The following is a 12,435-nucleotide window of genomic DNA, read 5'->3' on the forward strand; positions in this document are numbered from 1 at the left end:
TCTCTGAGCTTTTTGTGCTCAAAGTTAGCACTATCCATTTGAGTCATAGCTCCACTTCTGACTTTTTGGTGGTTAATTGGAAATAGAAGTCTCATGAACTTTCCAGCCTTGTCTGGCTTCAAACTGTGATCCTCACTCTTAGCCTCCTGAGCAGGTAGGATTACAGACATGAGCCACCAATACCTGGCTGAATTAGTTAAAAGAAAATAGATTTTTTAATTTAGCTATACTTTTCATGGGGAGGTTGATACTGGGGATTAAATTCAGCCTCATATTTTATAGGTAGATTCTGTATCATACCCCCCTCTACCATACCCCTCTAAGTGTGTATGTGAATGCACGTGTGCATGTGTGCAAATGCACTCCAGTACTGAGGTTTGAACACAGGGCCTAGAATTTATCCCTGAGCTTTTTGCTCAAGGTTGGCAAAAGTGGAGCAACACTCCACTTTTGTTTTTTTGGTGGTTAATTAGAGATAAAAGTCACACGGACTTTCCTGCCTAGTCTAGCCTCAAATTGTGATCCTCAGATCTCAGCCTTCTAAGTAGCTAGGATTATACGTATGAGCCATAGGCTCATCTTACTAATGTCCAGGACATCCTGAATTATTATTGTCTGGTTTATACTTAACATGGAACTGGAATGACCATCATATTAACCATGCCCAACTATTGGTTGAGATGCAGTTGCATACTTTTTGCTAGTCTAGGCCTGGAACTGTAATCCTTGTCCTGAGTAGCTAGGATTACAGGTGTGAGCTATACATACCCAGTTTTTTACTATGAGTGCTTATTAATTAAAATCTAAAACTTTCCATGATAAGCTTTTGTAAGACAGTCTGTTTTAATATTGCAAAGTATAACATTTTACCTAGAATTAGCAAGTGAATTTATTTCCTTATTCAATTTGCCCAGAAAAAAAAGCTTAGAATTTTTTGAAATTATTATTAAGGAGTTGTAAGTTACATAATGTGTACAGTGCTTCTTGGACAGTGTCCCTTTCCTTCTCTTTCCTCCATTTTTCCCCTCCTGTTTTACCCATAAGTTGCATAGTTCCTTTTTTCACATACAGTGACTGTATTTTCTTACCCTTCCACCCTCCCTTCCTATATTCCCATTTTGCCCCCCACTAAAAAAATAAACAAAAAAGCGTGTTTCTATTTCCTGGAGTTTGTTTTGATAAATAGTATTTTAAATGTTTGGAGGGATTATGCTTTTGGTTTTTTTCCTAACTATACCTCTCCTTTCATTTGTTATGTAATTTACTTCTTTGTTTATGATGCTATGTTTTCATTTATTTTAAAGAAGTCCTATTTTTGTAATTGTAATAATTACAAGCTGTGTCACCACTCTCAGCTGGTGAGATGAGGTCTTTCTCATGTACTTTTTACCTGGGCTGGCCTAGAATCTCCACTCCCCAGTCTCTGCCTTCCATGTAGCTAGGTTTATAAGCTTCAGCCACTGTGCCCATCTTACTACCTAAATTTTAGTAAGTAGTAGGGTAATTATATTTTCCTTTTTTTTTTACTTACAGTTTATTGGTAGTTTAAAACAGCTCACCTATTTGGATGTTTCTAAAAATAATATTGAAATGGTTGAAGAAGGAATTTCAGCATGTGAAAACCTCCAAGATCTACTGTTATCCAGTAATTCACTTCAACAACTGCCTGAGACTATTGGTAACTTGCTTTTGGATTCAAGTCATTTTTATTAAAATTCCAGCCTTCCATGTAACTCAAAAATTGTTAGTAGTTTCACCAGATGGACTACCACAGAACAAGTTGTACTTAAATTTTTCTGATGTCATCAGCTGTACAATTTGCTCCTTTAATGATGTTACTATCTTTTTATTACTCTAAGGAAAACAAATTTTTAAATTGTAATACAGTAAACCCACCTTACTCAGAGATAATACAACAATTTTGTTCAAGTGTGCTCAAAAATTTTTTTCTCCACATGCTTTATGTTACGTGGAGAGAAGCTCTCAGTCCTGTGTTATTATCTGTTTTTAGCCTCTGTATTCTGAGCATTCACAGTTTTTCCTCTTGGCAATCTCATTGGAGTTATATGCCCATGGATACTAAGGGTCTGCTGTATAAAGTTAAATTCCTTAAAAAGAAGTTAATTTTTCCAATTTTCTTTTAAATAATAGTCCTTATTTAGTAACTTTTTTTTTCAAGCCTACTTCATTATAGGTGTACAAGGGAAAAAAAACATACTTCAAAATCATGTAGACATCTTTAGTTGTTACTGGATCTGTATTTCTGAAGTCATTTGTTCAGTGAAGTATCGAGGGAATTGAATTATTTTGATGAAAGACACAGTTGTGATGTCAATACAAAATATTTTTTTGTTTTACTCAAAACTATATAGTTAAGATAGTTTTGCAAATTCATTAGCATTTTTGTTTGTTTTTGAGACAAGTTCTCTGTACATACTGAGTACAAACTTTTTTTTTTTTTGGTCATGGGGCCTGAACTCGGCCTGGGCGCTGTCCCTCAGCTCTTCAGCTCAAGGCTAGCTTAGCGCTCTACCACTTGAGCCACAGCGCCACTTCCGTCTTGTTTTCTTTTTGCTTATGTGGTGCTGAGGAATCGAACCCAGGGCCTCATGCATTCAAGGCAAGCGCTCTACCACTGAGCCACCTTCCCAGCCCCAGACATATTTTTTATCTAAGGTTTGATTAATAAATGCTATTCCCAAAAGAACAAAGCCTGATCACTCTTTCTGTGTTTTTTGTTTTTTGCTGGCTATTTTGTTGGTGGAATCTAGTCACCTATCCTACCTGGGCTGGTCTTCCAAACCAAAATCCTTCTATCTCTGACTCCTGAGTAACCATGATTACAGATGTGAACCATAGGCACTCTGTTGGCCTTTAACTATTAATACTCTTGTTTTAGCCTTCTGTGTGTTGAGATTGTAGAAATTTGTCACCCAGTCTAGCAGTTTTACTTTAACCAGTATTTTTTAATTAAAAAAATACCTTAGTCAGTCAATAATTTTTAAATTAAGATATACTTCAGTGTAGCTGGGCACCAGTGGCTCACGCCTGTAATCCTAGCTTCTCAGGAGGCTGAGACCTGAGGATCTCAGTTCAAAGCCAGCCTGGGCAGGAAAGTCTGGGGGACTCTTATCTCCTGTTAACCACCAAAAAACTGGAAGTGGTGCTGTGACTCGTGGTAGAGTGCTCACTTTGAGCGCTTTTAATTTTTTGCTGGTCCTGGGGCTTGAATTCTATTAGGTGCTGTCCCTGAGCTGCTTTTTTTGCTCAAGGCAAGCGGTCTGTCTACCAGTTGAGCCACAGCGTCACTTCTGGTTTTTTAAAGTAGTTTATTGGAGATAAGAGTCTCCCTGACTTTGCTGCCTGGGTTGGCTTCAAACTGTGATCCTCAGATATCTGCCTCCTGAGTAGCTGGGATTAAAAGCATGAGCCACCGGTGCCCTAATAATCTTTAATGTTTCAATTCAGAAAGTTTGCAATATGTTTTTCTCTGTTGTGTGGCATTGTTTTTAGAACAATTTTCTCATCTTACAAAGTTTATATTTTAGTGGAGGAGTTAGTAGACAGATAAATAGCATATTAAAAAATTATACAGAAAAAAAGGAAAAATGATATGAGTGAAAATTGAAAATTTAATGTAAGGAAATTAAATTAATGGATTGGAATGCTGTGTCCTTTTTTTTTTTTTTTGTCGGTCATGGGGCTTGAACTCTGGGCCTGGGCGCTGTCCCTCAGCTCTTCAGCTAAAGGCGAGTGCTCTACCACTTGAGCTACAGCGCCACTTCCGGTTTTCTGGTGGTTTATTGGAGATAGGAGTCTCACGGTCTCTCCTGCCCAGGCTGGCTTTGAACCGCGATCCTCAGATCTCATCCTCCTGAGTAGCTAGGATTACAGGCGTGAGCCACCAGCGCCCAGCTGGAATGCTGTGTCTTTTAGATAGGTTGGCTTGGTAAAGTTCTAATTTTTGTCAAATGTGAAGTATCTCACATTAATTGTTGGACTTGCTTTCTAGTTTGAACTGAAGTTTTATATGTTGTTCTCAATAGGTTCATTGAAGAATGTTACAACTCTTAAAATAGATGAAAACCAGTTAATGTATCTACCAGACTCTATAGGAGGGTAAGTTTTTTTTTTTTAAAGTTTTAAATGTATAGACTTTGAGAATTGTATTTTTTTTAATTTTATTTTATTTTATTTGTGAACAAACTGTACAGAGGGGTTACAATTACATGGGCAGGATAATGCGTACATTTCTTACCAAGCATTGCAGCCTCCTCCTTTGTTTACCCTTCCCATCCCTTCCCAGCCTCCCCCCCTCCCCCCCATCCCAATCCTTCTCCTTCCCCCCTCCCCCCACCCCCTTCCCCTCCCCCCCCCCGAGAATTGTATTTTTATGATGGAAGAGGTTACTCATCAAGAAGCATCAACACCTAGGTGGACATGTTAAATTGTAACCCTCTTATACCAGATTTGGAAGTTCAGGAAAAAAAATAAGAAAAAGATTTAAAAGAAAGAAAAAATTTTAATTTTAATTCAGCTTATGTATATATTTTCAGATGTTTACATAAAATATAAAGGAAATTCCATAAACATTTAAATAAGTAATTGGAATATACGTTGGATATTTTATACTAAAAAAAGATAGACATTATTGGTGAAGTTATTGATAAAGTTTAACTTTATGAAATTTCATATAGTTTGTTAAAATCGGGCCCAAATATTTACATGTGCTTAAATTTTGGATTATATATAGAAAATATTTTTAAAATAAATTTCCATTGATAATTAAAGGTTAATATCAATAGAAGAACTGGATTGTAGTTTCAATGAAATTGAAGCTTTGCCTTCATCAGTTGGACAGCTTACTAATATAAGAACCTTTGCTGCAGATCATAATTACTTACAACAATTACCCCCAGAGGTACTGTAAAGTTTTCTACTTTTATCTCTCTGCCTTTTTCTAATTTAGTTTAGCTATTCAGTGTTATTTTAATATTTCCTTCCTAAAGTAACTTGTTAATTATTTCCTGAATAGTTATTAGCTATGTTAATTTGGGGGAGATATTCCTAAATATTTCAGTACATATAATTAAAGTTATTTTTATAAATTAAAATGCTATTCATAGATTTTATATGTAATATTTCTATCTCACTACTTACAGACCATATTTTTTATCTCATTTATATTTCTCTTTCAGATTGGAAACTGGAAAAATATAACTGTGTTGTTTCTCCATTCTAATAAGCTTGAGACACTTCCTGAAGAAATGGGTGATATGCAAAAATTGAAAGTCATTAATTTAAGTGACAATAGGTGTGTAATACCACATTTTTCAGTTAGTTTATAGAATATATTGACTGAAATTAAAGTTTCATGTGAAAGGTGATTAGTTGATGGTTGTTTCTTGTTTCATGTATATTTGAAATTTTTTTTAAACAAAGATTTTTATTGTGTCTGCTGTGATTTTATCGTGCTGTGGTTTTCGCTGTTCATTTTGGATCCATATATATTCAGCCCTAATTCTCTTTTTATAATAAACCTTTAATCATTCCTAAAGTCAGATATGCCCCTTCCATAGTATTATTAAACAAAGCAATATTTGAATTTAGTCTATTGCTTATAGTAATCTGGGCATTCTTTCATCTTGGGCTACAGAGCCAGAATGTCAATATCAAATTAATCAGTAGGACTGCTGAATTGGAATAGGATTTACATTAGAAACAGTGTTCATAACTGTTCCTGAGGCGAAGATACTGAGAATGGTAAAGGCCATTTGTAGAGTCTTTTACTACTTTCATAATATCTTAAGAGAGCTTCAAAACAACCCTATGAAATAATAGCACAACCGGTATTTCTGTTCTAGGTCAAAAATTTTAAATCTCATATTTCATGTTCATAAAATTTGTAGAGTTTTAAATACTCTAATGTATATTGATTCATTTTTTTAAAAATACTTTCTTATTAAGTCTCTTCTTACTTTATATTTTTCCCAAACTAGTGTACTAGGTTCTGACAAATTGCCTTGAAAGGTAGGCATAGTAGAAACAATGAGACCTAAAATAGCAAGGTTGAAGAGACACTCTGTTTAAATATGATACTATTTTAATTTAACATTCTAATAAATGTTTCTTTGTTTTTACTTATTATCTTAAAATAGTCACCTTGACTATTCAAGAACTGGCTCACAGAAAATAGAGTATTACAGTTTTTATAACAGACTATCTTTAGGAATGCTTTATTAATACAAATAAATAATCAAAAGCTTTGCTTAATGTGTCCTTGTCTTTCTTATAAGGCAGACAATTGGCAGTTATTGTTTAACAGATTATTTGTGAGTGTGTGTGGATTAGCACATGAGTGCCAGTCCTGGAGGTTGAACTCAAGGCCTGAGCACTGTCCCTGCTCCCTGAGCTTTTTTTGTTCCAGGCTAGTATTCTACCACTTTTGAGCCACAGCTTCACTTCCAACTTTGTGTCTGTGTGTCTGTGTGTCTGTCTATCTATCTGTCTCTGTCTGTCTGTATGTGTTGTGGTTAATTGGAAATAAGAATCTGATGACTTTCCTACCTGGGTTGGCAATGCACCAGGATCCTTAGACGTCAGCCTCCTGAGTAGCTAGAATTGTAGTCGTGACCAACAGAAACCCAACTTAACAGATCAGATAATATTTGAAGTAACTAGATTATTCATTTTTTGCTTGCTGAATTGATTAAATTGAAAAATTATTTTTAAAGTTTGATAATCTTACATTCTATACAAAGACTATATTGGGCTTTTCTCTCCTTTTCATTCTGTTTGCATATACCACTTTATAGCATTGTTTAGAAAACCATTAGATTTAGCTTTCGTTTGTTTTGTTTTATTTGTTTTTGTGGTACTGAGAATAGAACCCAGGAGTCTTGTGCATGCTAAATTACTGCTCTAATCTATATCTTCAGCTCCAACTTGGAGTCTTTTTAAATATTCTCATCTTACAGTTTAATTTTTGTTTGTTTCCCTACAGATTAAAGCATTTGCCCTTTAGCTTTACAAAACTGCAGCAGTTGACTGCTATGTGGCTCTCAGATAATCAGGTGGGCATTCTGATTTTGTAACTTAATGGAATTCCAATTATGCAATATAACTGTACACTCTTGATCATTTAAAGGCAGATACATATAGGTGCACATATAAAAATGCATTGTATGTTTATATTAAGTAAAATCTCAGAAATATTTAGAAAATAATTTTTATGATGCAGGTACTGGTTTATAAATAGTAAATGTACTTGGACCTTGCCTAGTTTCTAAACCCATTTAAATGTAGAGAGATTAGGAAATCATACTTAGTAGTGCCAAATTATAATATCATTATCCCATGTATTTGTGGGTTTTTTGGGATGAGTTCATTAAAATTTACTTTGTGCATTTTTCAAGAATACAGTGTATTATATATATATATATTTTTTTTTAATTTTATTTTGTGAACATACTGTACAAAGGGGTTATAATTACATGGGCAGGATACGGCATACATTTCTTACCAAGCATTGCAGCCCCCTCCTTTGTTTATCCTTTGCATCCCTTCCCAGCCTCCCCCCCTACCCCCCGCACCGACGTTGTAAAGCTCATTTTCGACATGACAACTTGTACTTCTCATTGTTGCAACAGGTCCACCTGTATCCTTAAATGACTTGTTTTTCCCCATCTCCTCCCCAAGTTATACTGACATCAAATATAGTGAAAGCAGGGGTTATACTGTGGGGGAGGGACATACAAAGCAACAAAGAGATAATCGTATAAATGCGTTAGAAACACATGCATGAAAGAAAAAACATTAAAATACATATTTAAGGGTTTATTTTCCTAACATCACATTATCTGACCTTTTCTGCTTGACTCATTCATATACTAGATATTGCAAATAAGGGAAACCATGGGACCTATGTTTCTTTGGGCCTGGCTTACTTCACTTAATATAACTTTTTCCAAGGTTTTCCATTTCCTAACAAATGGGGCAATGTCATTCTTTCTGATGGAGGCATAGAATTCCATTGTGTATATATGCCACATTTTCTTGATCCATTCATCTACGGTGGGGCATCTGGGTTGGTTCCATATCTTAGCTGTGGTAAATAATGTTGCAATAAACATAGTTGTGCAATGTATTATATTTTTAAGTAAAATTAAAGTTTGTGCAAAGAAGTTACCATTTCATAAGTTGAGTATTTTTGGTTTTTTTCTCCTAACTTTCCCCCTCCCATACCTGTCCTCAAGTTATATAGGTTATTTTCCACATAGTGTATACTGAATAGCATTATTGCATTTATTTTCCCTTCCTCCCTTTCTGAGCCCCTCCCCCCTAAAAACCCAAGGCAAAAACAAACATCACCAACAATAACAACAAAAACAATACATCACTTTTAACGATAGTTGCCATGGTCTATAGCAGAACTCTTGAATTTCTTCTTCCTGTTGAACTGAAATTTTATGTTCTTTGCCTAGTATATTCTCTCCTACCCCTTGCCACAGCCTGTTAACTATTTTATTGTTTTCTGTGAGTTCTTCTATTTTTGAATGCACATTTAGTGACAACATATGGTATTTGTCTTACGTTTCTGTGTCTGGCTTATATCACTCAGTATAATGTGCTCTAGGTTCATCCATATTGTTACAAATGGCAAGATTTTCTTCTTCTAAAGACAAGAATATTTCTCTTTGTATATATACTAAATTGTCTTCATTCATCCATTGACAGACAGTTGGGTTGATTTTTTTTTTATCTTGGCTATTGGGAATAATACTACAAACTTGTGATTCAAATAAACTAGGAAGTAAATTTATAAATAGTAATGGAAAAAAAGGACATAATGCTTTCAGGAGTAATTGTTAGACATTCCTGTTTGAGAACAGGAACAAGTTTGAGAAGTCAAACTTGCAGTGATACTAGTTGTTTAGCTATGTGTTATGGAGAAAACAGACCATTGGAATGATCTGGTCTACAATTTTGCTAAGGCAGGTATAACAAAAAGACAGCAAAGGGTAGCAAAGTCAGGAACAAAGTATGAGGAGTATGTTCAAAGATCTAGAAACTGACAGCTTTGGTGAGCGTGATCAGCAAGTATTGTGGGAGGAGCAGTGGGGTGGGAGTGCTGTGTGATGTCTTAGCGTTCTCTGCTGCTCATCTCTCACTATTCTTCAAGTCTCCTCTTTAGGTGTAGTTCTTCTCCCAGTGTCTTACATAATTGCATGAGACCCTCTTACTTTCTCCATTCTATTTGAAACACCGTCTTCAACCCAGTATAGCACCTAAACTGCATTTCACATAGTGTGGTGGCTCTTTGACATTGCTATGCAGGTGTCTCAGTCAACCTGATATTGAGCATACCTTCTGCTCCAAATATTGATTTTCTTGGGTTCCTTAAGTCAGTAATAAGAACTATGTGATGAGTCAAAGTTGTGGGGACTGTAACCCTTAACCATGGTTTCATCTGTACTTCAGTCCAATCCATCACTTAAGTCCTACTGAACCTTAAATATCTTAGTTGTTAGTGCACTTTGCTTTATCCCTGCTGCCACCTCTCTTAATGGCTGTTTTCCATCTTTTACATTGTCTTGAAGTGTCCAATACACTAATACTAGTGTCATAAAATAAATCCAAAGTGAGATTAGTGTATGGATTTTTTTATCCTTAGTACAAACAAAATATAAAGTAAGTTATTTTTCAAATAGGGCTTTTCGTGTTAGTTCAGTCACAGTTACTCTAACCAGTGCCTTCTATATACCGGGATTACAAGCATGTGATGTTGCCCCCAGTTTATTTGTTGAGTAGCGGCATCTTGGTAACTTTCTCCCACGTTGGCCTTGAAATCAAATCCTATTCTCTCCAGAGTAGATGGGATAGGATCCTGCTATGTAGTTTAGCCAGACTGTCCTCAAACTTATGATCCTCTTGCCTGAGACCTGAGATTTGCAAGCATGTGCCACCATATTTAGCTTAAAATAATTTTACCTTTTTTTTTTTCCTGTACTGAGTATGGAACCTCTTTTTTGTTGATACTGAGGTTTGAACTCAGGATCTGTGTTTGTTAGAAAGGTGCTTTTCCATTTGAGCTACAGCCCAGTCCTGTTTGTTTACTTGGTCTTGCTTTATGTCCAAGCCAGCTTGCCAACTAAGAAAGAGCTATCTGTTGTTGTTGTTGTTATTATTATTATTTGTATTTGAAAATGCTAAAAACAGAGGCATTAGAGTTCCATAAATCAGGCAAAGAGTACATTTCCTTTGGGGCAGTGTCATCTGTTCCCTCGCTCTCTCCATTTCTTCCTCCCATTCCATCCACAAGTTGTATAGTTCTTTTTCTATGTAGTGCCTAGTGAGTACCATTGCTGCATTTGTTTACTCTTTATCCCTCCATTTCTGTGCCTCCTCTTATACTCCCAAAGACATAAAGACAAACAATACATAAAAGAAAACAAAAACAGCCAAAAAAAACCCCAAAACCCTGTTTCTACTTCCTGGAGTTCATTTTGATAAATTATTTTGTATGATCAGATCCACAAGGACATTGTGCCTTTCTATTCCTCTAGTAAAAGTGTCCTCCTTTGTTCTCACTGTGTGTGAATGTCTCTCTTGTTGAGATGAGGATCACACCAACTTTTTGCCTCTGATGACCATAAATCACTGTCTTTTTTATCTCTACCTCCTGAGTAGCTGGGATTACAGGCATAAGCTACCTCTTCTAGTCCATCTTTTTGCCTTTTAAAAAAGTATAGCAGCTAGGTGTCAGTGGCTCACGACTGTAATCTTAGGTACTCAGAAGGCTGAGATCTGAGGATTGTGGTTCTAGGCCAGTTGGGGCAGGAAAGTCTGTGGGACTCTTATTACCAACTTATCACCAAAAAAAACATCAGTAGAGCTATGGCTTAAGTGGTAGAGTTGATAGCCTTGAGCAAAAAGTCTCAGGGATAGTACCCAAGGCCTGAGGTCAAGCTTTAGAACTAGTAACCCCTTTCCCCCGCAAAAAGAAAAAATAACTAGAAAATTATAAACTATCTATGGCTTCCTTTTTATTTATTTATTTTTATTGGTTGTTGGGCTTGAACTCAGGGTTTGGGTACTGTCCCTGGATTTTTTTTTTTTTGTCTTTTCTTTTTTGGTACTGGGAATCAAACCCAGGGGGCTGGGACGGTGGCTCAGTGGTAGAGTGCTTGCCTTGCATGCATGAGGCCCTGGGTTCTATTCCTTAGCACCACATAAGCAAAAAGAAAAAAAGCCAGAAGTGGCGCTGTGGCTCTAGTGGTAGAGCATTAGCCTTGAGCTGAAGAGCTGAGGGACAGCGCCCAGGCCCAGATTTCAGGCCCCACGACCGGACCCAAAAAAAAAACAAAAAAAACCCAGGACGTTGCACTTGCTAAGCAAGCACTTTGCCACTGAGCTACATCCCAGCCCCCTGTCCCTAGATTTTTAAAACTCAAGGCTATTGCTCTATACTTTGAGCCACAGTGCCACTTCTAGTTTATTGGTATTTGATTGGAGATGAGTCTCACAGACTTTTCCTGCCTGGGCTGGGTTTGAACCACAGTCCTCAGATCTCAGTCTCCTGAGTAGCTAGGATTATAGGCTTGAGCCACCTGCACCCAGCTATGGCTCCCAGTTTTGTGTCACGTTATAGTTCTGTTGGATAATACTGAGTTTCTTGACTTAGGCTATTGTAGCAGGTCTCAGTCTCTATTATTGCCCACACTTCTAGTGCCATATTACATCCATTCTGACCCCAATTTTATGTAACTTAAGTGATCTTTTCATTTGATCCTAGCACTAAACTATTTAAATCCTTTTGATTTTTCTTTTTACCATGTAACTCCAGAGCTTATCTTTACTCTACATCTTTTCACCAAATGAGATATATTTTTGTATAATACTTTTAGACATAAGATATGTCTTGTGAGGTCTGGTGTGAAATTCTCCACTTAGGACACCACGTTGCAGTCAACATGTTTCACATTTTGGAACATTACAGATTTTTTTTTTTATTGTAAAGATACTATACAGAGAGTTACAGTTACATGAGTGAGGTAATGAGTACACTTCCTCTTGAACATTGTTAGCCCCTCCATTGTTTTCCCCCTACCATCCCCTCCCTCACATTACAGATTTTTTAGAGGATGATCAACCTGAATATCAATTCTACCAGTAGGCCAATGGCTAATAAGAAAAGAAATTGAATGTAGAGGAAAGGTGTATATACCTCAAAGGAATAGGAGTTTAAATTTGAGAATAAAACAGCAATGATCTCACAGTGTTATAAATGCTGTCTTCACCTCCTGATTTGGGGTGTCTACAGGAGGGTAATCATCCTATATTTGAGATTTCAGGGAAGCATTATCTTTGGAAAGGATACTTCTCCTTCCCATTATTTTAGGAAGTCAAGGAAAATGTTCCAGGTTTGCCAGTTGG

The 12,435-nt window shown here is 36.3% G+C and overlaps 1 protein-coding gene across 8 annotated transcripts in view; it reads left to right on the forward strand.

The window, feature by feature from the left end:
* Nucleotides 1–12,435, forward strand: part of Erbb2ip (erbb2 interacting protein) — a 125,150-nt gene that overhangs the window by 67,379 nt on the left and 45,336 nt on the right. For all 8 annotated transcript variants that reach the window (XM_013015852.1, XM_013015854.1, XM_013015857.1 and 5 more), the window contains exons 10-14: nt 1,534–1,678; nt 4,047–4,119; nt 4,792–4,921; nt 5,199–5,314; nt 7,004–7,073. In XM_013015852.1, the coding sequence (XP_012871306.1) occupies nt 1,534–1,678; nt 4,047–4,119; nt 4,792–4,921; nt 5,199–5,314; nt 7,004–7,073 (534 nt within the window). The remainder of the gene's footprint in view (nt 1–1,533; nt 1,679–4,046; nt 4,120–4,791; nt 4,922–5,198; nt 5,315–7,003; nt 7,074–12,435) is intronic.

This window comes from Dipodomys ordii, unplaced genomic scaffold, assembly GCF_000151885.1.
Source record: "Dipodomys ordii isolate 6190 unplaced genomic scaffold, Dord_2.0 Scaffold28, whole genome shotgun sequence".
Taxonomy (NCBI): domain Eukaryota; kingdom Metazoa; phylum Chordata; class Mammalia; order Rodentia; family Heteromyidae; genus Dipodomys; species Dipodomys ordii.